The sequence below is a fragment of the Ixodes scapularis genome, unplaced genomic scaffold (assembly GCF_016920785.2).
Source record: "Ixodes scapularis isolate PalLabHiFi unplaced genomic scaffold, ASM1692078v2 PGA_scaffold13__105_contigs__length_92229423, whole genome shotgun sequence".
Taxonomy (NCBI): domain Eukaryota; kingdom Metazoa; phylum Arthropoda; class Arachnida; order Ixodida; family Ixodidae; genus Ixodes; species Ixodes scapularis.
Genome location: NW_024609839.1, coordinates 40,954,038 through 40,980,108, shown reverse-complemented (window position 1 = coordinate 40,980,108; position 26,071 = coordinate 40,954,038). Strand labels below are relative to the sequence as shown.

At 49.3% G+C, this 26,071-nt stretch overlaps 1 protein-coding gene across 2 annotated transcripts; it reads left to right on the top strand.

The window, feature by feature from the left end:
- Positions 1–927: 927 nt before the first annotated feature.
- On the top strand, positions 928–17,263 carry LOC120838823 (proton channel OtopLc-like). 2 transcript variants are annotated; one of them, XM_042289874.1, is made up of 9 exons: positions 928–1,411; positions 8,367–8,578; positions 11,923–12,043; positions 12,777–13,020; positions 13,578–13,744; positions 14,204–14,336; positions 14,691–15,042; positions 15,111–15,283; positions 16,470–17,263. In XM_042289874.1, exons 1-9 carry the CDS (start codon positions 1,172–1,174, stop codon positions 16,757–16,759), a joined length of 1,932 nt encoding a protein of 643 aa, XP_042145808.1. In that variant the 5' UTR covers positions 928–1,171; the 3' UTR covers positions 16,760–17,263. The 2 variants fall into 2 exon arrangements, with proteins under 2 accessions (XP_042145808.1, XP_042145807.1); XM_042289873.1 differs by having other exon boundaries at positions 1,002–1,411; positions 14,691–15,283.
- The last annotated feature ends 8,808 nt before the right edge of the window (positions 17,264–26,071 follow it).

Below are 26,071 nucleotides of genomic sequence, written 5' to 3'. Positions count from 1 at the left end.
TCGCTTATTTATTTTATTTTGTTCTAGATACCCATGAAATTATACCTATATAGATCCGTCGAGGGGTCCGAATCGTGGATACGTTTTGTTAAAACTATTTTATTTTCTAAAAGATACGAGGCGGCGGTGTTAAAGACAAATTCCATCAGGGATAACGAACGCGATCAGTATTAGCTCTGCTTTTCCTTACCTTGGAGAACGATGTGTGACACCCACTGCAACAAACTGTTCAGGGATAATGTCGACAGACGTCGACAGTGGCGTCAAAAGGTTGAAGATGAAAGCCCATGTGCCAACAAGTTAAAACGCATTATAATCACAATACATTTTATGCTGCATCTTATGAACACACTCTCTCGGGATTCCTTATTTGCCACTCCTGCGCGACCGGCGTTTAAGAGGGCGGTACTAGGATATGCACCTGAAATGTTTTTTTTTTTGTTTCACTTTGCACGAGCTTGCTGGAAGTAATGTCACTGGATCCTTAGAATGTGGTTCCAAGCTCCTCAAATGGTAGCCGCTTCATGTTCATGGAATAAGCAGTTTCTCTTTGAGCTCTTCGTGAGCTCAAGCTTAAAGCTTGAGCTTAAAGCCGGGGTCGCACTGCTTATACTCCATACAAAAGACAGTCTGCCAACACGAGCCACCACAATATCCGTGGTTCGAATGCCGCCTGCAAAGATTTTTCTTGAAAGCATACTCATGCGGCCTTCGAAGCACAGATTTCACGGTGACTCAAGTTCTAACCTCTATGCAGACTTTTTTTTTTTTTTTGTACGATGTATAAGCAGTGTCGCCCCGGCTTTAAAAAGAAAAGCAAGCGCTAAGAAGGGCGCACGCCGCATGCGTGAGCGCACCCCCTTGGCTCCTAAATTGCGCAGCCGGCGAACCGCACACGCTGTATCAGATAAGAGGCCGGTACTTTCTAGATCGAAACCTCAAACTCTCTTGGCGCGTACATGATCAAGGATAGTGATAATAATAAAAAGAACGCTCTGGACAACACACTTGCGAGGGAAACTACCGCAAGATAAGTACACAGCTGGGAGAGATCGATCCAATCTTATCTGGAGAGTTTACCTCGGACAGGTTTGCCAACAGATCGCAACCAATTTTTCCTCCTGCCACTAGCAGAGTCTTGCCGTCTCTCTCACGCCGAGTCAGCTAAAAGATGTACCTCAGCGCGCGCTTGAAGCCGCCTTCTTCCAGAAAGGACCGAAGAAGCAGCGACAGCGGTGTGTCGGAGTCGAGCGCTTCGTCCCAAAGCGCCGGCTCAAGGACCTGTCGCGAAGCGATCCACGAATCGCTCAAGAGCGATCGTCTCGACGCTGGTGATACCGGGGAAGGTTTTTCCGCGGAGGGCGTGAGAATGGACCGACTGGAAACGGGAGGCGTGGCGTCGGAAGCCGAGGTACGTACGGACCATTGCACATCGTTCTGCTGTGCTGTGAGACACGTTCTGGGCATTGCACACGAGCTCTCGTCCGCGAATTGTCAGACGTCAACGCGTGTTTACAGCCCAGTGACTATGCATTTCTTCGCCTAAGCGACAAAAAACGCTGAAAGGGGTATAGACTAATACCACCTATACTCGTTTGCACCTCAAGAAAAAAGCAAATTTTACGCATTGTTCATGCGCGGCGAGAAGTAGTCCTTACAAGGCCTGGTTGTCGGAGTAAGGAGCAATGCTTATGGGGGTTTGAAGTTTGCGCGAGTTGATAAGGGGTATTCTCACGAGGGAGAAATCCCGGGGATTTCTCCCCGGCACGCGAGCATCACGAGATGAAAACGCGAGGCTTTTGCACATCGCAAAGCCTGACGTTTTCGTCGTGGGATGCGCGTGCCGGGGAGAAATCCCCGGGATTTCTCCCTCGTGTGAATACCCCTTAAGATAACATCTGTCTAATGCGCCCGCTCACTGACGCTGGCCAGAGTGCTAACATTCATTTGGCTACAAATACGAAGCGGTCAGGGCCGGACCATATCACGGGTGACGAAGAAGTTGACGTGCGTTATGAACATGAGCATGTTGATTTTTAACAGTTTGCGAGACGGAACGCGACAATTGCTATTTTTGCATGTTTTTTTTTTTTTCGTTAAAACTGCACGATGCCCGAACACGCCAACCAGAACCACGCGGTAACAACAGCTCCAAGGCCGAAAGTCCACCGCCTCCGCGGCCGCCGTCCCCACTCCTCTAGTTCTTCGTTCGGCCGCGAGAGGGCGAGCGGCGGCTGGGTTTGCGAATAGACCATCCTGGAAGCCGCCCTCGTTACTTTTTCGCCAGAACTGGAGATTAAAGCTAACGTAAGCACCCTGAAATTCCATTTCCCATGTATTTTGTCAATAAAGGCAATGTGGGCGTTATTTTGTTTACATGCCACTACTAGAAGCTCGTTACATGGCACGTAAACAGCGTCTTGGTAAGGATCATGGCCCGGGACTGGGGGGGGGGGGGGGGGGGGGGCTCTGCTTTTCGCGGATCTCACCCGGGGGGGGGGGCACGAGCCCCGATGCCCCCCCGTAGTCTACGCCTATGGCTGTCATTGTTCGCAAAATCGCGTCGTGGTCCGTTCGACGTCTTTCCCTCCCTCGTTTCCCGTGAATGTCGAGCAGAAACGTTTGAATGGCAGGCACTTACCAGCCCTATTTTTCACAGTGGAAGATAACACAGAATGGGAACTCAGCATGCATCAGAAAAATTAAGCAGAAACTTTCAAGAGGGGCCAGAAAACCTCGAATGCCAACCCGCAAAACAAAGGTAGAGAATCACTCTGAGCGGGTTTCCTCAGTCCAAGAGAGTAGTAGAAAATTTCCGGCTGATAGGGTGCGCGAGAGTCGCACCAGCCGCATCAGCACCAGCAACATGGCGGCAGCCAAGAAGGTAGGAGAAGCTCCTCCCACAAGTGTGATGCGCCCGTTTCAAATCTCTCCGCAGTCGAAAGAAGAGTTCGCTGGAAACGCTCCTTGTTCCGCTTCAATGGATTCCCACTTGTCTCCGATCCTACTTTTTAAGAAAGCGACCTTTGTATTCATCGGAGAGGGAACCGAGCCCCTGAAAGCAGCCTTTGTATCCATCGGGGGGGGGAAGCTAATCCCCGAAACTCGTATTTGTTTCCGTCGGGGGGGGGGGGGGGGGGGAGAACTCTAATCTCCCTCTCGTGGCTTCCACAATGCTAAGTCAAAGTCGAAAGATAAAGCAAATATGTACAGAAAGGCAAGACCCTCCTCGCGCGTTGGCCGCGACGTCACGGAAACGGTGGGACGCTATTGGATGCGGGGTTGGCGGAGGGATATCTGATTCCCTTTGAGGGGCATTTGCCGCTACCTTCTTAACCTGTAACTGACTATAGCGGGATCGAGCGCTCGTTCTACGGACGATCGTTCCCAAGTCGAGGTCTCGTGCTTTCGTGCTTGAGTTTTGCGGCATCGACTGCAGTCTCAGCTTCAAGGGCGATTCACACACACCTGCGTTGAGTCCGACCGAGTGCGAGGGTTGCTATAGCAACAGCTGCGTCGGCTCCAACAAAACCGGTTTTTACCCCGTTTTGTTGGAGCCGACGCAGCTATTTCCATAGCAACCCTCGCCCTCGGTCGGACTCAACGCAAGTGTGTGTGAATCGCCCTGAAGGGTGAACGGCGAGTCGCCGGGACATCTGTGCTTCGTATTAAGCGCAATGCAACCAGTTGGAACAGGAGCCTTGCACGTGACGTTCGAGGCACGGATATAGCTCGGATCACACAGGGGCGCGTTTGCTTACGATTTCTTAGGTTACGTGAGGAGTCATTGAGACATTGGTGTTTCGCATGTCGCGTGCAAGGCTACTCCTTGAAGCGGTCGTCACCCTTCATTCGAAGCACGGATGACCACGTGACTCGCGACGTAAGCGGTCCTAAGCGGTCGGGACGTAACGTTGCGTAAGAATGCGCCCCTGTTTGAACCGACCTTATTTCGGTGACTTATAACGTAACGTAAGAAAGCGTAAGCACACGCTCTTGTGTGAATGGGCCTTTACGCGGTCTTGGTGTAGGTACGTCTGGTACCGTTTGCTCAATTTCTGAAGAGGTGACTTTGCTGTGTCATACGTTACTTTCCGTAGTTTTTTTTTTCTAAAGTAATAGGTTGGTATAGTTACGCTAAAGTAACTGGATCCTGGGAAAGTAACGCCAAGCGCCATGTAGGTCGCCATTTTCGTTCATGGAATGAGCAGTTCTTCCTCGACCTCTCCATCCTTGGTGAGCCGATCTAAATTCGCTGGTGACCGGTAGCGTTATAAAGCCGTTTCTTGTATACCTAGATTTTGCTGTCCACACACCGGCAAAACAAGCATACATTTTCGTACTGCCACCAGATGCGGCGTCGTGCCAGCTGGAGGCACTGAAAAATACTTTTCCTGGCTTGAAATACGCAAGAATAACAATGCCATTATAAGGAATCTGTATAGATGAGCATGATTATAATAGCATGCACAGTTCGAAAGACGCTTCTGTTGGCGAGGAACGCCATCTTCGCGCGACTGCTCCAGAACGATTCTTTCGAAGTTTCGAAGATTTGAATGCACCGAAATGGTGATTTTCATGGCAACTAAAACCGATGAGCCAATCATCAGCTTGCGAGGTTCGGTCGTCTGTATGTCAGTACATGTTTGTGTCCGGCTAGCAGACAGGGAAGGTAATGACGCTACTTTTCCGGGACCCAGTGACTTTAGGTTAAGCTAGACATCGGGAATATTTTTCGAGCGCCTTCCCTTCCGCTGCCAGTGCATACGGTCAAATTCCTTGCCGAATTCTATATTTTCGTTTGTGGTCGCGATGGTGACAATGATAATGAAGACGAAAATTAATATGACGAAGATAGTGATGATGATGATGGTGGCGGTACCGACTCTTCTGCCGTAAAATAAGACGAAAACCACAACATTAAGTAACGAAATTCATTCGAGCTAATATGATGATTCCAAAATTGCGTGAGGACAGGTAAGTCGTTAGGCTAATGCTTGACAAGCAAGTTTACGGGCTCTTATCGCTGGCGGAGGCATTGTTCGTAGACGACGCCCACAATTTTGGAGCATATTGCAGAGCGCCCCACGCCGCTTATCGACTCGACACGCAGCGCGTGAGACTGCTATCGACCGCATTCGGAACGACACCGCGAAGCGTGTCGCGTATATGGTATCAGTCCGCGGCTAGATGATATAGACCACGAGTGAGACCGATATCTCTCATTATCAATCAAACCGGGATGAGAGTGGCTCTATCCCGCAAGGAGAGCGGAGTGAATTGCAGGCTCCCGCGTGAACCCCCGGTCACACTGCCAATACATCCTACAAGAGACAGCATATGTTTCATCTAGGCACATATATGTAAAAAACAGACTTTCCTCGAGGCTCGAATATGCTTGAGGCGTGTGCGCAGGTAGTTCTGTCGTCGCGTATGCAGCGAACACCCCGTGTGTACTTTCTCGTGTATTTACCGCGGTATTTACCGAAAGTACGGAAATCGTTGCACCACTTTTTCAGTCTACACTGGAGGAAGGAGTCACTTCAAAACATGGCATACTAACGTCATGAGTTCTAAACGGCGGTGTACCTTGCCCGACTTTTCTTTTTCTTTTTAGAGCGCAGCTCTTAGGCGCCCGTTTATGGGTTGAGTGGCGTTGGCGACGGTGTAACGGCGCCTTGCATTATGGGACGTTTCCCCGCTAAAGTTAGCGGGAAAACTTTTCCGCTAAACTTAGCGGGAAAATGTTCCGCTAAATTTAGCGGGAAAATTTCCCCACTAATTAGCGGATTAAGTTTCCTCGCTAAATTTAGCGGGGAAATTGACATCACGTGATTTCAACACAAATTCAGTTTCCCCAATGACGTCACGACTTCATGTCACGTCACCCATGAACAAATTCAGCGGCAGGAAGAAAGGAGGAGGAAACGAAGGGAGGAGGAGAAGGAGGGACATACCCTCCCCTCCGTACCCTCCCCTCCTCCTCCTCAGGAGCTGCGCTCTAGTTTCGCATTACAGAGATTTGTAAACGTCTCTCATTTTTAGAGCGCAGCTCTTACCCCCCATTCACACTGGAAGCGGATCCGCGTTCGCGAAGCGGTTGCGAACGCGGTTGTATGAAGATCCAGTGCAATTGCACGCGCATTTGATGTCATCAAATGCGCGTGCAATTGTACTGAATCCTTATACAACCGCGTTCGCAACCGCTTTGCGAACGCGGATCCGCTTCCAGTGTGAATGAGCCCTTAGGGGCCCGTTCCCGGCTTGAGCGGCGTCGGCGTCGCCGTTGGCGTCGCCGTCGGCGTCGCCGTCGCCGTCGGCGTAACCAAGGTCACCCCAAGGTCACGCGACCCTCAAGGTCATCCCAAGGTCACGTGGCCCCCAAGGTCACCCCAAGGTCACGTCACCCCCAGAGGTCACGTGACCCCCAGGTCACGTGACACCCAAAGTCACGTGACCCCCGAGGTCACGTGACCACCCCCCAGGGTCACGTGACCTCCCCGATGATGTCATCGTCACTGATGACGTCACCGGCATCCGCATCATCATCGTCATCATCACTGATGACGTCATCAGTGACGTCACTGATGACCTCACCGGCATCCGCATCGTCATCGTCATCAGTGACGTCACTGATGACGTCATCAGTGATGATGACGATGACGATGTGGATGCTGGTGAGGTCATCAGTGACGTCACTGATGACGTCATCAGTGACGATGACGATGCGGACTCCGATGACGTCATCAGCGATGATGACGATGACGATGTGGATGTCGGTGACGTCATCAGTGACGTTATGACATCACTGGCATCGTCACGTGACCCTCCAAGGTCACGTGACTCCCAAGGTCACGTGACCCCCCCCAGGTCACTTCACCCCCCAGTACCCTTCCCTCCTCCTCCTCAAGAGCTGCGCTCTAATTCGGTGTTACAGGGAGTTGTAAACGGCTTTCACTTTTTAGAGCGCAGCTCTTAGGGGCCCGTTTCCAACTTGAGCGGCGTCGCCGTCGCCGTCGGCGTCGCCGTCGCCGTCGGCGTAACCGCGCGGTGCATCATGGGAAATGTCCCATAATGCACCGCGCGAGCCCCCCACCGGGGTCACGTGACCCCCGCCGATGTCGCGTGACCCCCCGATGACGTCATCGTCACTGATGACGTCACCGGCATCCACATCGTCATCGCCACCATCACTGATGACGTCATCATCACTGATGACGTCACCGGCATCCACATCGTCATCGTTATCATCACTGATGACGTCACCGGCATCCACATCGTCATCATCATCATCACGGACGACGTCACCCGCATCCGCATCGTCATCATCACTGATGACGTTACCGACATCCGCATCGTCATCGTCATCATCACTGATGTTGTCACCGGCATCCATATCGTCATCGTCATCATTACTGATTATGTCATCATCACCGATTGACGCCTCCGGCATCCACATCGTCATCGTCATCATCACTGACGACGTCACCGGCATCCACATCGTCATCGTCATCATCACTGATGACGTCATCAGTGACGTCACTGATGTCGTCACCGGCATCCACATCGTCATCATCACTGATGACGTCATCATTACTGATGACGTCACCGGCATCCACATCGTCATCGTCATCATCACTGATGACGTCACCGGCATCCACATCGTCATCGTCATCATCATTGATGACGTCACCGGCATCCACATCGTCATCGTCATCATCACTGATGACGTCACCGACATCCACATCGTCATCGTCATCATCACTGATGACGTCACCGGCATCCGCATCGTCATCGTCATCATCACTGATGACGTTACCGACATCCGCATCGTCATCGTCATCATCACTGATGACGTCCTCAGTGACGTCACTGATGTCACCGGCATCCGCATCGTCATCGTCATCATCACTGATGACGTCATCAGCGACGTCACTGATGACGTCACCGACATTCGGATCGTCATCGTCATCATCACTGGTGAAGTCATCAGTGACGTCACTAATGACGTCATCGGTACCCGCATCGTCATCGTCACTGATAACGTCATCAGTGACGTCAGTGATGACATCATCGGCATTGGGGTCACGTGACCCCCCAAGGTCACGTGACCCCCCCCTGGTTAGTTTAACCCCCCCCCCCAGTGCCCTTCCCTCCTCCTCCTCAAGAGCTGCGCTCTAATTCGGCGTTACAGGGAGTTGTAAGCGGCTGTCACTTTTTAATTTTTTTAATCTCAAACATTCACCCCTGGCAACTATGATGTCTCAACCCCAACTTTACCGTAATTCTCCCCTCCCCTTATAAAACACACACACAAACACAGATTTGACGGTACATGTACCTTTGCCCCGTGTTCTCCCACACAGCCGAGAACGAGCTCACCGTACGCGCGGCGTTGCAGCGCCAGCATTTCGGCGATTCTCAAGAACGACAAGTTCGGCTCGGCCTACGCCATCTCCAGAAGCGGAATCCTGTCCTGTTCGGTGTCCGACACGAGGCGAAGTTCCACGCAAGGACGCACGCGAAACCGCTCGTTTTCCCTCGAGATCTCCAGGCGACACAACCGAGGAGTGCTATGGTAGGTAGAGATAGCAGATCGAAGTTTGCTTCGTGCGCGTTTGACCGTGACCATCATCATAGTGCGCCAAGCCTGGTGCGATCTCAGTCGATCAACATCTTGTTAGGGGGAAAATCGTGGCTGCTTGATATGTACCATCCAGCCTTTGTTGTGATCTCCTCTATCCGCAGGTACACTGGCTCCACTTATTGAGTGGCACTAGAAGATTTCTAACTCGTGTATGCAGGGTGTTTCTGGAAACGCGGGTCAAATCGCTCCGGCGAAAACTACGGATCGTGCAGGAAAAAGGCTTGGAATAATAAAATTGTTTAAAAACCCCTAAAAAATGTTTTTTAACAGTTCAGCTGGGAGACGCGTAACAAAAAAAAAAAAGAGTCTTACGCGGAAAAAAATAACCTCCACTTGTTTTCTCTCTCGGTATTTCGGGCGCGTGTGGGAGAGATGGATTGGCTTTGCCATCACGTTGAGGTGGAAAAAGCGAAAGATCCAGATGGTCATTCTGGAATGACCCGCGTTGTCATGGACTTTTTCATGGACTTCAAATAAATCTCTCCACGTCAACATTGCTCTAAAAAAAATGTTTTTCTCGCGGAAATTTTTTTTTTAAACTTGCGTCCCAACCAGACTGTTTAAGAAAAAATCCCTTTTTTGTGCTTATTTTCAGGAACCCTTTAATGATTTATCTTAAAGGCATGGTTGCAATTTTAATCTTGCTGGGCATCGTTGAAAAGTACTAAATACACAAACGTTAAAAAATAAAAAAATAAAAAACTGAAGAGGTTTTTAAATAAAAAAAAACAGTTATGAATGAATTCTAGAGTATTTTTATTCCGTGAGTCTCAATATCATGTTGTTTTCCTCCGAAGATGTAACTAAACGCTACAAAACACGAAAGACCTCCGACCAGTCGTTACGTCATGAAAAGGTCTTTCGGCCGCCAAGCGCGTGTCGCTCGTGTGGTCAGCGCGTGCAGTCGCAACAGTCATCACGTCTGTTTCTGACCTTTTTTTAAAATAGCGAGAGTGCTCGCGCACAGCTTCGACAGGTGCTGAAAATGCGCGAGAGCGGAGTTTCCGAAAACTCATTTTATGAAGTCCACGCTTTGGGAAGGAGGTACTTCGGCGGAACCTTTGAAAATGATTTTCTGCAGCCTCATTGCACCAAACTAAAAAAAAAAAGAAAAACAGATCTCGATGTTTGTGATTTTGGAGGTCAAACAAAGACGATTTAAATGTTCTTATTCCAATACAGAAAGAACTACTTCAGCTTTCCTTTAAACGATATTAGGCAAGCGCACCATTTTAAGGCGTTCTGAAAAAAAAAAATGCTCCATTTGGACGCGTTCCTGGGTTTCGGTCTTTCATCGGAGCGCATCCCCGCGCGAGCAATCCCGCTACCCGTGGCCAAAACGCGCGCCGCCACGCATTGCACGTACAAAAGGCTAGATAAGGAAGCCTGTCACATGAATCTTGCATTTTTGACGTCGGTGGCAATTGGAAGACGCACCTTTACGTGCGATGCGTGGCGACGCGCGCATGTTACGTATTATAGACACGGGGAGAGAAAGAACGGGGGAGGGGGGGGGGTTGCTTGCGCAAAAATTTGCTCCACTAAAAAAATATATATATTGATAATTTCGCCGCAAGGAGTTTCGCGTGCCTTACATCACTGTATAACTTAAAGGGATTTAGTATAGCTGTCGATGGGACGCCCAGCAATTGTCTTATTAAACCCAAACCTTTAAAAATTATGAATAAGAATGTTATTACTGAAAATTAAATAATTACGCGATTATACTGAACGCTAATACTTTTTTCTTAATCAATCCTTTGGCACAAACCCCTACGTCACCAACGTTTTCTTTTTTCTTTTTTTTTCCTGTGTATTGCGTATAGTTCTCGCAGGAGCGATTTGGCTCGCGTTTCCTGAAACACTTAACATATATGTTATGGTTTACTCATAATTCCCGCACTGTCGGTCTGAAATAATTCTGACAATGCCATGAGCGACTGTTCCTTTAGATAGTGCGTGCATCTGATCTCGGAAATACTACAAAACCTTCAGTAATGCCTGCCCGATTGCTCGCTTCCCCATGCTTTGGCGCCTTTGCGCCTGCTTCACATAATCACCGCCAGAGGCGCCAGCTTCCCATACAATGAAGACGATGCTTGTCCACTGCGCCCTGCCACTGCCGCAACGTACGTGATTTGAATATTTTCGGAACGCATACTTCATAGCGGGCGAGCAGCGACATATGTTGTTTGCAATAGTCAATAAATGTAGTGGACGGTAGATATGACCCGATAAGGATTATAGCCAAATGGCCGACCTCGTGAACGCTCGCAATGTCGAAACAGCGAGCACTGAAAGCTTTTTATTTCTGAGGTCAAGGACCAGGCAAAGAGCGGAGGGTGAAGAGGAATTTCAACAGCCAGGGTCTTCTGGGGTTACTATCGCTACGAAGCACTGAGAAATGTGTGTGCTCTACCGGGGCTCACGTTTCGTAATGGCGTACTGTGAGGTCGTCAGGGGCCCGTTTCTACATCGAGGTGCGCGAAAGCTGGACAGGTCAGCCAGTCAAACATTACCGATAGAGGTCGTGGAAGGGTACATTGTCTGATCCAGCTTTGGGAACAGGGGGGCTCGAACCAAGCTGGGCTTTGAGGGAAGCCTCAGCAGCATGCATTAGGATTCAATGAAAAGGACAGCAAGGAAGTCGTGTCTAGACAAACTTTCCTTAATGTCCTTAAAAAAGGAAAAGGTGTTTACTAGATATTCTTGAAAAGCAGGAGGTAGAATTTTGTTCATAGACTTTCCTCAATATGAGCTTAAGTCACTTTTCTATGATCCTGGCTCTTACTTGGTATCTCGGGAAATAAGAATCCCGGCACAATCTTTTCCGACTCTGCCTAAAACGCGGCAAGAAATGTGGTAAAAAAAGAAAACGCTAATTGCTTAAGTGCGACTTACAGCTATTACACCAAGACCCCACAACATAACCAAGACCGCAAGAACGCACGAGAGAGGCTTTATCACGTTGCTCACGTCGTTCACGTTTTCTATCTTGTATGGGCAAGCGGCGCACCCTTGTGGTGATAGCTGGCAACCAGCGACTGGGCAGGCATTGCCCGTATACAAGAGGCTATGGTCTGGTCATACACATGTTGAAAGTGTACCGGGTTTACCTGAAAGATGGGGCCAGTGTGCCAACGGTTACAAGAAACCACAACACACTCGGCGCACTTGGCACAGTCAAAAGCAAATGCGTGAGGCAACCTTCAGGGTGCGCTAAAACTGAGTGTTTTGTAGCTCCTTGTAGTGTCCCGTCATGTTTACTTTTGCAGGGGCACCCTCACGACACTTCTGAGCTACATCTACGCCATCTTCGTGGTTGTCTTCGGAGGCGTGACGACCGTCCTGCAGCCATTTCAAGTGGTCGGCGGACACATAATAATCATCGACGACGTAAGTCCGTACCTTTAATCCTTACAGAGCATGTCTCCAAACCATGTCGTCCCAGACTGGGGTAAGCTAGAAAGAAGAAAAACAAAAGGCCAGAAAAACGTATTCTACGCAGAGCAGAGTTTTAGGAGAGATCGTGTTTTGTGTAGCCCTTCTGCCCCTCTGGTTTTCTGCTCTTCAACCTTAGCTCAACCTTAGCCTCAACCTTAGCTCCTCAACCTTAGGTTTTTAATACACGTCAAACTTTTGCGCGCAATTGGAAGTGTGCAATTGTAAACAACAAATTGTGTACCTTTGATTTCAAATAAATTGCAAAATAGAAACATACTTGTCAGATATTCATGACTATTGTATCGAGCTATAGTGAACGGCAAAAACAAGCTGCTCCAAGGCAATTCTCAGACTTCGACCACTAGCCACGCTTATCCAGCAGACAGATTTTCTTATACAGGCTATATTCACATGACGTCATTCAGCCTGTTTGAAAACGTGCAGCGCCCTCCTCTGGAAACTCTAGGTACAGAACCGCTTGTAGCCTTGTAGCAGACGGCAATTGAGAAAATACGGGCAAGAGCACGCGAGCAGCTGTCTCTCTCTCTCGCCCTCTCCCGTTTCATGTGGCAGGTCCTGCGTAGCCAAGGGGGAGCGTACAAGACTTTGCGCGCGGTTGTTTGGGATATTTTTAAAATTTCAAATACTATCTTTTCCAACGTAACCATTTTTTCTTTTCGAACAGATTTTTGCAACAGTCCTTTGTCTTCTGGGACTCACGTGGTTGGGCCTTCTGCATGCGGACCTATGTCGCCATGAGAAATCTGCCAAGCGAAATCGCAAGAGTCAGCAAGAATCCGGTTCCGACGTGTCTTCCGTAGCAACCGACTTCGCGAGTTGGGCCGGTGACCCGACAAGGCCCACCTTTGGGTACCGCTACCTCACGGGCAGGCAAAGCGGCAGCTTTTACCTCAAAATAGGAATGACCGGTATGTTGGTTTTATGCTTCGACTACATTAAGATCCTTAAATAAATATGCTTTCCAAGCTTATGGATTTATATCCTGCCCTCCCCTCGATGAACAGACAATATAACTCAGAATTAAAGTTTAGGCCGGAAGATTTCACCACTAAGGAAGCAATACCAAAAGACAAAAATCAATGGTCGGCACGACTTTGATGCATGAGGCATGTACTGGTTTATTTAAATATATATATATATATATATGCAAGCAGAGAAAACGTTAGCCTTACTATTTTCCCAGAGCCAGGGGTAGGGAGGAGTTTTCTTTTCTACCCCCACCCCCCCCCCCCCCAAAAAAAAAAAAGAAAAGAAGAAAAAAAAAAGAGGAATCCAGTTGTAATATTTATTAAGGAGAATATAGATGGCAACTGTCTCAATGCATGGCTCCATTTCATTTCCATCTCAAAATTTCCGTCAGAGAATCGCACGCTGCATCCGCCCACATTCGTCACCAATGGGATTGTGGTGTGCCCCAATGGAATCGTCACGTGTGTTTGGCTCCAAGAAGTTTCAAACCTCGCAGTGTTCTGCTGCGGTCACCTGATCCGGGAGGGCCTGCTGCTCGGCAAGGAGATCATCGGCTGGAAGCAGGGGGGAGAAACCTGCTCCGACGTTACGCTGATGGCGGTGCACGTTGTGCGACCTGTGTTCTCCTTCTACCAGCTCTACTTCCTCTTCAAGTATTCCAACGTACGTCGGCGGCTCCCATTTCCGCACATTGACCTCGTTTCGCCTTAAAGACCGACGACCAGTTCGCGCTTTCCACTTTTTCCCCGCTTCCTCTCTCCCCCTTTTATTCTGTTTCCTCCTCCCCCATGGTGAGAGGATCATCTGCCTTGCAGAATCTCGAGTTTGGTCGTCGGCCTTTAAGTCATGACGCAGCCGATGCTACAAGCCGGTTGAGACCAATCAAGCAGGGTCAAAAGCGCAACGTCATGGTGATTGTCAAGTGCCTGTACATGTTCTACCATCGCTGAACCAATCATATATAGGAAAGAACCAGTGTCTTGCGCTTTTCACGCTGTATGATTGGTCCCATCATCTCGTAGCGTCGGCTGCGTCTGGACTTAAAGTGAAATGAAGTATAGTAACGAATATAGAAAGGCAACTGACGGAACTATATATATATATATATATATCTCGCTGCAGATTGTCATCAGCAAGTGGATAGGTCTTGCGAAGTTCGGCATCATGCACTGCATCGCCACAAGCCTTTGCTTCTGGTTTAGGACCATAGTTGACGACGCCTACGGTGACGTCGTAAAGGGAATACGGGAGAAAGGTACGTATCAACGACACACATATAGCTCATATAGCTAACAATAGTTTCCTTACAAGTTTGCAAGTACACGGCGCGACACTGTTAACGCAAGCAAGTGATTGACAGTTTTTTTTTTTTTTCGCATTTATATTTGGAGGATTGTCATCAATTCTGGTACTCGGACGGAAACTGTTCATTCGGGGCACGAACTTGGGCAGTAAACTTTTATTCTATCAAACATACCTTCGAAGTAAAATGAGAAAAAGTGTCAATGTCGTGTCGCGACAGCAATGTGGCGCAGCGCATACGTTGCGTGAAATGAAAACACGGTCAGTCGGCTACATTCGTATATTTACCTTACATTCTGCCTTTCAGCTCAAGCAAGTGGTGACCAAACGCTGCTGGGCTACTACACCAACTCAAGTTGCTCCTCCCCAGACTTCCCCTCTCCAACGTACCTGGCACCGCTGCCATACCTCTACCCGTTCACGATAGAGTTCAACCTTGTCCTGGCCGGTGTGTGGTTCATAGTCCTTCAGAACATCAGAACGTCCACGCGGTTCCCTAACCTGAGCCAGCGACGGTCTTCCGTAGACACGGCCGACAAGAACCTCGTGATCAGTGTCGACTGCCATTCGGCCAATCGTGGCATCTTCGCCGGCGTCGTAGTCTTGCTCGCGTCCATCGTGCTCATGATGATCTTCTACTTCACCGTTCTCAACGGGAGGTACAATTCGGCTGCGGCCGTGGTCTACCTGACGCAAGAAGGTGCGCTAGTGTCGTTTGCTTTCGCAGCTTGCATCGTGGCTTACAGCCGAACCTCTATCCTGGATGTCAGCACTCACCCGACAACCCTCCTGGACGACTTCCTGCTCTGCATTCCGCTGCCGTTCTACTTCATCTATGGAATCCTGGTGGTTATTGCCGAGCTTCAAGATGGAGGTTCATACACCCGGATTGCGCTTCAGGTCAGAGATGATGCTAAAAAAAGAACAAATTTCCTCTCGCAGCATAGAAAGATAAAGGTTGACCGTTAAGTCGAAAATATAGGAGTCAACTATTTTGCTACTCCAGCGTGAGCTTTTCGCCTTTGATGACACTTCGTCGTATTATTGTCATGCCTGCCTAGTGTCTCGCGTTACTCTGTTTTACGGATCAAGAGGTTCGCATTATGACGGTCGTGCCAGGTAATTTCCCGCATGATTGGTTTAAATATCATGACAACGTTCGAATTTACTTGTGCTGGTTTCACACATCGCTTTTCCGATAGATCAGTGGTTCTCAACCATCGATGTTTCACAGACCCCTTGTGGATCGGCAGAGATATTGGAGCACCCCGTTCGTGATGAGGGAAGGGCAAAGGTATAGGTTAAATATAATAATGATTTATTAAATGGATATAACTGAGGCCTAGTGTAAAGTAGACCTCTGTTATTGACATACACACGAGAAAACTCGCCCAGAAACTGAAACGTTTCTTCTCGACCTGAAATAATGCAACTTTTATTGCCGGGCTTGACTGATGAGGCAGGGCTTCGCTAAAATGCCTTTGCGGACCCCAAAGGTTCCGGGGACCGCAAAGATCTATTGCAGTGGTCCCCATTTGAGGACCGCTGCAATAGATCATCAGACAGTGCACTGTCTGATGATCTATTGCAGTGATGATCTTTCGCATTATCTAAATAATGCGGAAGACGCCATGGCGTCTTTCGCATTATTTCACAAATGAAATGTGCTGCCGTATAAATAACAAAAAGAAACCTAAATATTTTTATGGGTCCTGAATCCTAACACAGCCATAAAGCCGCTGTCAAACTGCAAATACATAATAAAAAAGACAGTCGCCAGACATTGTCTGAGGCATGTTTCTTCCTTGTATGGACGGTCACATTTGTCATGAAGAAACTGTCCTTAGACATGTTCGAATCATACATATATGTATAAAGCAAGGATGCTGTAAACATGTCTGAGACTTGTCCCCAGATAAATTATTTATTTGTTTCTACAGCGGACATCGTGAATTTTGTATGGTGTACGAACAGCGTCACCGCGGCTCTAGGCCTTTTTGTTTTCTTGCCCAGTGTGATAAGTTAAATGAAAACACACAGCCCGCTACCGGTAGGTCAATTATGTCTGCATTACCCTATTCTGCAGGTCTCCTCCGTGGCGCAGGTTGTCACCCAAACTCCGCTCATCGTCGACGGTCTTCGAAGGTGCAGCAACTGCGCCGCGCTGCGCTACAAAAAGCCGGGCAGAGAAACCGTGTCCTTTCTGGTGGTCGTCAACATCGCCATGTGGATCATGTACACCTTCGAGTCCAAGACGGCCAGCAAGTTCTTCATGGGGCATCGTTACTACGGACTTCAAACCTGGGTCATCGTGGAACACACAACAGTGCCGCTGATGCTCTTCTACCGCTTCCACTCTTCCGTCTGCCTGGCTGACATTTGGAAGTCCGCTTACGATGTCGAGTGAACGCCATGCATCACTTCGGCCTTTCTGAATGCAAGGAGTCGAAAAGATTGTGATATGAACTTCTAGTTTTCGCTCGGTTTTCTGCTCGAAGACCTGTGCTCGAGCCGGAGTGGTGCGAATGGACGCATCCAGACCTGTGCTATCTCCTCTGCATTCGTTGGATACGTCTGGTCTAAACAACGTCAGATACTGCTCCACACTCTCCGGACATTGGGGATCATCGATGACGTCAGTGGATTATGCAACAGTGATAACCAGAAGGAGACAAAGGACCTCTTAGTCGCCCTCTGCGACACAGGCATGCTCAACAAGCTCCGAGCCTAACGGGCCATCAGAAAATTGCCGTGTAAACGTTAACCATTCACAACTGACACGTCCTCGCACGTACACTCCGCGATGCTGTTAGCGCGAACAGGCCATCGCCGGTTGTTTCTGCCTTTCTCTCGGTAATAAAAGACTGTCATCAAAACTGCCATAGTGGTCGTAATTAAGTGTTGTACTAACCTAAGTGCTAAATTTTTATGCCCGCCCTTTGCAAAATAATATCTAAAAAAAACGCCTAAATCGTGTACGCGCGAACAGTGCCCTGCAGTGTACGTGTGCTGGTGGAAAATGGGTGGGAGCCAGATGGATGCAAAACACTCCAAAAAAAGGAGTTTTTTTAGAGCGCAGCTCTTAGGCCCCCGTTTCCGGCTTGAGCAGCGTCGCCGTCGCCGTAGGCGTAACCGCGCGTTGCATGCAACGCGCATGCAAAGATTGCATGCAGCACGTTGCATGCAAGCTCCGTAACCGCGCGTTGCATGCCCGTTTTATGCAACTCGCGCGTTGCATGTAACGCGCATGCAAAGCTTGCATGCAACGCGTTGCATGCAAACAACGTATCCTTGTGTCGCATGCGCGTTGCATGCAACGCGCGGGTTGCATTTTGGACACTTTCCCATAATGACATCCCTATTGAAAATTCTCATTTGTATGAGAAATTTCTTTGTCCAATAAACACATATGATTCATACAAGATATATAAGAACATATAAGAACCATATAAGAACTGTACAAGAACTTTATCAAAATTATATAATATATTTAAGAACATACAAGCACCATATAAGAAACCTGTGAAAAGTTTCTTATATGGTCCTTATATATCTTATAAAATTCTTATTTCGTTCTTATATAGCTCTTATATTTTTCTTATATGTTCTTATGTACCTTGTATGATTCATATGTGTTTATTGGACCCGAGAAATGTCTCATACAAACAGAGGTCAGCATTTTAGGTCGCCCTCACTCACCTTCACCCTCATAGCCACACTCACCTAAACCCCTCACCCACCCTCACCCTCACAGCTACACTCACCTTCAGCCCCTCACTCAACCTCACGCTCACAGTCACACTCACCTTCAGCCCTTCACTCACCCTCACTGAACCTCACGCCCCTCACCGCCCTCACGGCCCTCACTCACTCATGGCCCTCACGCCACTCACAGCCCTCACGCTACTCACCGCCCTCACGGCCCTCACCGCCCTCGCCGCCCTCACGGCCCTCACCGCCCTCACGGCCCTCATCGCCCTCGCGGCCCTCACGCACCCATAGCCCTCACGCACCCATAGCCCTCACGCCACTCACGGCCCTCACGGCCCTCACGGCCCTCACGGCCCTCGCGGCCCTCACGCCACTCACCGCCCTCACGCCACTCACCGCCCTCACGCCACTCACCGCCCTCACGCCCCTCACCGCCCTTGCGGCCCTCACACCCCTCACGCACTGATGGCCCTCACGCCACTCAGGGCAGCCTCAGATGGGGCAATTTCGCCCAGAAACTTTGTGTCGCAACACCAGCAACACGGGCCGCCCGCGATCACATGCAGCAACCAATTGCTGCGATTTGCCATCGTCATCATAAAATTTTATTTTTCTTGCACTATTTAGACACAATTACGCGTTATAAACGTGTTTTTATTCATTTAAATCTCGTTAAGAATACTAATGCACCTTTCTGAAACAGTTTATTTCCAAAAAACGATCGATTTCAAACCAGAACCAAGTCTTTCGGTGTCATCATCACCGGCACGAGGTATCACGTGAAAATTTTGCGTCCCTGATTGGATGCAGCCGCTTCAAACGTATTCGAATTGCTCCGAGTCGCTTGCTTATTTCGAGCCGGACCCGATTTCAGCAATTCGTGTCGATCTAGGGAAAGCTAGAGAACAACCCGCCATTAACACCAAAATTGCTGAGGAAGATGCTCGATCTGAAGGGGGCCTCACGCACTCACCGCCCTCACGGCCCTCACACCCCTCACGCACTCACCGCCCTCACACCACTCACGCACTCATAACCCTCACGCCACTCACCGCCCTCACGGCCCTCACCGCCCTCACGGCCCTCACCGCCCACACGGCCCTCACGGCCCTCACGGCCCTCACCGCCCTCACTCACCCTCACTCACCCTCACACTCATGAATTTTCCTGGTTCAGAAACTCACTCACCCTCACCTCACCTGTGACGATGAGGGTGAGTGAGGGTGAGTGAGGGCCCTCATGAATCAGGTTTGCCGAGGTATGCATACAAATGACTTTTTTCACTAGGGGTCACGAGGGTTACTCTCGTGAGGGTTACGAGGGTTACGCAGGTTACGAGGGTTACTCTCACAAGGGTTACGTGGGTTACCGTCACGAGGATCACGAGGGTTACCCTCACGAGGGTTACGCTCACGATGGTCACGAGCGTTACCCTCACGAGGGTTACGCTCGTGACCCTCGCAACCCTCACGAGGGTTGCGAGGGTTAGTTACCCTCAAAAGGGTTCCCCTCGTGAGGGTCACGAGGGTTACTATCACGAGGGTCACGGCAGTTATGAGAGTTACCCTCACGTCACCCCCCCCCCCCCCTGAGGTCACGTTACCCCTCCCTGAGGTCACGTTACCCCCCCCCCCCCCCCCCGAGGTCACGAACCTCAGGGAGTCACCTATCGCCTCAGTACCCTTTCATTCTCCGCCTCAAGAGCTGCGCTCTAATCCGGCTTTACAGGGAGTTGTAGACGGCTTTCATTTTTTTATCTTGTTTATTAATTTAGTATAGTCACTGGCGCGATGAGAAAGTCAATGAAGTCTTTTGCTTGTCCGGCCACCAGCGCTAGCTTCGTTCCTTTGACGACACTTCAGAGACTCGTCAGTTCCGAGCGTGCACGCGCATTCAGGGCCATAGCCTCCTCTATACTCACAAACCCTGGCAGATTGCCACGAGAAGCGGCCGCCGAAATGAAAAAGGTGGAGCGGCAGACAACGGATGAGAGGACAGTCACGTGACTGGCACCCCCGCTGCGGCGAGACGCCGAAACGCACTTTTCCCGAGCGAACAAGTGCGTTTCGGGTCCTCGCCGCTGCGAAAGCTGTGCGCTGACGTCCAAATTCCTCGAGAAATTGCTCTTTGATGCTCTGTGCTACCAGATCCTCGCGCTCCAAATCTGCGACCGGGCACTCTATGGCTCCGTCGTCGAACTGCCAGGCTTTGTGAGTATAGAGGAGGCTATGATGAGAGACGCCTTGTCAATGTCATTTCATTTCATTTCATTTTATTACCTTAAAAACCCCGTTAGTGGTACTACATAAGGGGTGGGGTTACACATAAAAGCATTTTTGACAGACATTCATATCGGAAGGTGGTTGACGACAGTCTCCATGAATACGGATGGACATGCGATGGTGGCGACGTGGGGGGGAAGGCCGTTCCAGTCTGCTGCTGCTTTAGAAAAAAGGACGCTAAAAAAGTCGTAGTGCTGCACGTGGGAGCGTTGCTTGAAGTGGATGACCAATGTGTGGAGATATACGTGATGGGGGGACAATGTAAGGTGCATGATTGAGCGAGCTGTAGTAAAACTTGTGAAAGAGAAAGAGGCTGGAAGTGCGACGGCGAAGAGAAAGAGGTGTCAGGCCGGATTCTGCTTTTAAAGATGAAACGCTGATATCGTATGAGTAGGCAGAATGAATGAACCTTGAGAATCAATTTTGAACAGATTCAAGTTCATTACTAATATATGCTTGGTGAGGGTTCCGGATGGGCAGATGCGTATTCGAGTCTTGACCTAACAAGTGATTTGTGCGCAAATCAACGAGGTAGAGGGGCTTAGAGTGATAAACCGGAAGTTCGGAAGTGGCACCCCCCCGGTTGCCGCCATATTTTACGCAAATGTGACCACTCGTCACGTGACCTCCCAAGAGCCGTGACGTCACAGGTAAGATGGCAGCGCCCAGAGCTGGCGGATGCGAGTTTGTTCGGTGAGCGGTAGCCGTGATGTGCAGCTGCTTTCCGACGACTTCGGGCTTCTTCGTGCTCGCTGACGCAGGTATAATGTGAAAATATGAAGGAATGAGACTTTATACCGTTTTTGCGCAAGATCGCTCTGGATCATCTGGATATTAACGCCTGTGAGACAGCATCGCCGTACCGGTGCTCGGATTCCGGGATGTGTCCGAGGACCGATAGAACTTTGAGAGCTTTTAACATGAAATTTTCGCATTCTCTTAGCTTTGTTTGAACGTTGAAATATCTGAGAATCTACGCGAAATGTATACGTCGCGTTAGGGCCTAAGGGAAGTTGTTTCAGCCCTCCGTCACCGAACAACCATAGCAACTTTTAGCGAGGAAGCTTCTGCGATTCTTTTGTGCTAATCCACGATTCTACATTCGATCGCTTTTCTTCCTTTTTTTTTTGTGTGTGTGTGAGTGCGAAGTGCACCCTTATTTTCAGCTACGAGGATGGCGTTTTACTGAGTATGGGGAAGAATAAATCGTTGCAGGCACCTGCTTCAAAGCTATTCGACTTGCTATAAGAACAACTGTTTTGGTGCATGCATAGATTAACTGCGCATTTTTTCTGTTTTGTAGGATTTATTGCAGCTATACTCTTTTCCATCAAGAGTGTATTGTATTAGTCGGTCAATTATTTAATTGTTCTAATTACCTGGGTAAGATGATTCATATTTGTGTTCATCCCTTGCCTGGAGAGCAGTCTTGTTGAAAAATGTTGACTGCCATTCCTTTCGGTCTCTTCAATAGACTCTTTTTAAAAGTGTAGGCTGTCTATACTTCGCATCACCGTTACTTGGAAAAGGCCAACCGCCACAGCCCCCTCGAGCCAATCAGAGAGACGGAGCGAAGGTGTGTGACAAATCTGTGCAGACAAGCACTCTGGTGATATGCTGTCATGTGCCTCTCTCCAATGTGTGTATTGACTCACCGAGACTGTAGCCTTTGCCGTCTGCCAAATTCTGATGAAACAAATTACAGTAGCTACTATTGTAATTACCCCAAGCTTTCAGACTTTGGGCATTTGTTCGACAAGAATGTTATGTCCGCCATCCCTGTGAATTCGGCTCAGCACGTATTGGACTCGAATGCTGCATTAGCGTTCGACGTGAACTGGGGCCCATTCGTGTGCTTTACACCGAAAAAAATGGTGACAGTTGTGTTGCTTGATAAGGTTCTGCAAAGGGTCTATTGTGTCATACATATAGGAAGTGTCATGCTATATAACAATGCATCAACACATACTATTAAACTATATGCTCAGAGGTGTGTTTGTTTTTCCATTTAACAAGTTACAGCAGTGTGCTTTAATGCTATTATCATGTGTGTAGTTTTAAGTATCCTCTCTGCAATGCCTACGAAGGCCCCTGGAAGGAATAAATTAATAAATAACATTTTCACATCTCTGGAGTTGGTTTTCGGATGCACCACATGTTCAGGAAAGGTTGAACGAGTGCAGCCCCTTGCAAGAAGTCTGCCAGTCTGGTATGACCCCTTAATTAATATTGAAGGGTCAGAGATGCGAGTGTCCTCGTAAGGTCCAGAGCGTGCAGTGGACACAATTCTCGGTGTGTAGACTCTCAAGGCATGAAGGCAAGCGGAAATATGTTTATCTGTTTAGTGTATCAAATATGTTTATTTCCACTTGATTACATAATTATTGATTCTTAGGAAATGGTTCCATAACGAGTTCTTTCTGCGACAGTCTCGTGTCAGGCGTTCAGTTGTAGTACCTGTGGACCTTGTTGTCGGATGACGCTCCTGGCACGTCGGTGTTCAGTTTGGTCGAGTGGCAACTTTGACCGACTGATGCTGTCTTGTAATCATACGTCATGTGCGGCCACTGACGTCTGATGCACTGAAGCTGCAGGGCTGGCTTCTAATCCGAAAATTTTCCTGGTGGTTTTCGGCATCAATGCAGCAAGCTCGGGCATGTATTGCTTACGTGGCTGTGCGTTTTGCTGTACCGTTGACGTGATAGCTGGCAACAATTTTTGTTTGCTATCCAAGTCTGGTGATGCTTGCAGTTCACTTTTGAGAGCAACCAACCATTCTATTCCTTCAAGTCACTCAGGGGCATTCTCCCTCAAAGTTGGAAATTATGTGCTTCGTGGAGTGGACACAGAAAATTGATGTCAGCAAATTTTTAGGTATTGTCCTTGGACGACAACCAACACCAAATCCACTGTCACTGCATCGCCGCTCACCTGCTTTGTCGTGCTTACCTCTTGTTGAGGTGATGGACATGAGGAGCTTCGGGGTAATCAGGGATTCAGAATCTTCGATTCAGCACCTTCGGCATCAGGGACAAAGGTCGCCGAAGGTAATCCTTAATCTCCCGTGGTCGCTCCTCGAGACGTAATCGAGGGTCGTTTGGCACGAACCATCGCAGACCAATTCATTGGTACGGGCTGCTTTGGTAGACATGGTCGGCTTCATGCAGTGGAAGCAAAGTGGTTTTCGGTCGCACATTCGCATCACCTACGTTTTCCTCGGTGTACTTTGTTGAGCACAAACCTACACACAATGTCGAGAATGCTTCGGCGTTAGAGTGTCTCATTGAATTGGCATTGAATACTAAGAGGCATTTGGTGGCGGTCGTCGTGCCATTGTGGCGTAAGTTGCCCTTGGTTTGTCAGATGCCGCTTCGCTCGCAGAAGTCTCGGTTGAAATACCTGTCAAACTTGTTCCGAAACAATCTCGGCAATCAAAATAAAAGCCAGGCAACTGATGGCAGGAAGTAGCTTCCTGATCTCCTCCCAGACAACGTCGTGGATGATGTCGTGGATGCCTGGGAGGCTGGCGTCGAAGTAGTAGCTGGACAACTCGAGTGTCGAGACGCCGGGAAGTTGTTCATAGTGGCAGGCTCGGGCATGCAGTGCACATTCCATGTTGGAAGCCTCGGTGATATGAACACTTCGACTGTTGTTGGGGGTTGCGGACAAGGCTGCCGAAGGTGTTGTCCCTCCCGTGAGGGGCATGGGATTCTTAGGTTCTTGTCTTCTGTAGCATCAAGGTCGGCGTGGGCGTGGGCGCTCGATCAAGCGCAAAACATCCTCCACGAGTGCGGTGGCGCTCTCGTTGGGGCAGTGTCCTGGACAGAATCAAGAATGCGGCTCTCTCTTGTTGATGTTGGCTGACAAATGCGCGCTTCAGCTCGATCTTGCAAACTTCCCATGACGTTAAGGAGGATCCATGGTTCTCAGACCAGCGCCGGCTGTTTCTTCCACGAGAAGTATAGGTTCTGCAGGAGCTGGTTGTCTGTCCACCCAATGTGGCGGGCGACACTGTCATATTGTTCAATCCAGTCCTTGACGTCTTCATACACCTTGCGTGAAAAAGCGTCGGAGTGTGATTTGCGACGGGCATGCAAACAATGGTGGGAGGGGACACGGTTTGCTGCTACAGGTTTGTCATTGTTGGCTTAGTCAGCTTCGGATTTTCTGACAGGAGACCGAATTCCGGTGGTTTTTCCTGGTAGCAGCAACTGGCTCGGATTTCAGGTGCTTCGTGGTGTATTTACGAGGTTACTTTTTGTGGTATTCGGTCGTCTTGCGGTTGTTCTGCCAGGATCGGGTCAGGACTTTGCTCACGGCTCGACGGGGGTGTAAGACGCAGGATAGTCCGCCAGCCGTGTCCCATTATCGAGTAACTCGGCTGAAGAGCCGCCGGGTTCACACAGAGTGAAGGGTTATGGGTGCCCAGCACCTCCACCAGAACATACGATTACTGCTGAGCATGACCTGCGGTGTCCCAGAATAGTGAATATTGATAGAAGATAGGACTGGAACAAGGATCCGTGACAGTATAACAAAACTCGCAGAAGAGAATCTATCCTGACCACTGAAGAAGCTGCATTGCTTTAGTGGCATTCTGTCCGAATAAATCCTCTCCTTCGGGGTTTGGCGACTGCCGTGGACGAACTGAACTGAAATGGATGTGGGACCACTTTTCTGGTAATGAGCCACTGCAGACTGTTGCCACAAAGCGGCGTGAGCTGGGTACGTAACACGCTCGATGCAATGTCCGGACAGCTTGCAATTCGCGTAACGAGTGTGGATGAAACGTTTGTGTTGACGAAACGTGCGACAGACCAGCGGGATCAATACCAACTGCAACACCTGTGCTCCGTGAAAGTGCACGTCTACGCCGGAACAATTCCGGAAGCAGCACAGCATCACCTAAAGCATGGCACAGGAACTACCAGCTTGAAGGCAGCTCTTCGGTGCGCCGCACACCTGTGCTCCGTGAAAGTGCACTTCTACGCCGGAACAATTTGTAAGCAGCACAGCATCATTCAGCACGGCACGGGAACTACCAGCTTCAAGGCAGCCTTCCGGTGCGCCGCACAACCGAAGTAAGCCCTCGGTCATTTGATCGAAGCTGCACCACGATTGCACACCGCCAAGCACTACTCACGCAATTTCCGTCGCTAAACTGTGTATCCAAATATATTGCACACGCTTCACTGAAAACCTCGAAGATTCCGATGGTCAACGAGAGCACAGAAACGTCGCCTTAAATTTTATCCTAGCGGTATCCGAATCAATCCGAGGTCCGAGCAACGTAGGTCAGATTGTCTCTTCCGTGGCAATATCCCGGTCGGTCACCAGCGAAATGCACACCGTTCCTCCGTATTTTCACGTTATACCTACGTCAAACACCACGTTGAACTCTGAACTCGCTTTCGACCGGCCTCATATGACGGCTTCCGCGTCTGAAATCAACTCGCCGAGACGAACGACAACCAACAAAGCATCCGACAAGCTCCGGCCCAGCTGGGGCCAGCCGCTGCATGGGCGCTGCCATCTTTCCTGTGACGTCACGTATTTGGTTTGGTCATGTGACGTGTGGTCAAATTTGCGTACAATGGCAGCCTCCTTATGGGGGTCACTTTCGAGTGCAGACCGGAACCCCGGTTTATCGCTCTAAGCCCCTCTACCTCGTTGGCGCAAATAAACGTACGTACTT

What these genes read in the sequence shown, in the direction of transcription:
- LOC120838823 (XM_042289873.1), top strand. Translation starts at nt 1,172, where the DNA reads ATGTACCTCAGCGCGCGCTTGAAGCCGCCTTCTTCCAGAAAGGACCGA. An exon ending in AAAGGGAATACGGGAGAAAG is followed by an intron (nt 14,337 to 14,690) that starts GTACGTATCAAC and finishes TCTGCCTTTCAG; the next exon opens with CTCAAGCAAGTGGTGACCAA. An exon ending in ACACCCGGATTGCGCTTCAG is followed by an intron (nt 15,284 to 16,469) that starts GTCAGAGATGAT and finishes CCTATTCTGCAG; the next exon opens with GTCTCCTCCGTGGCGCAGGT.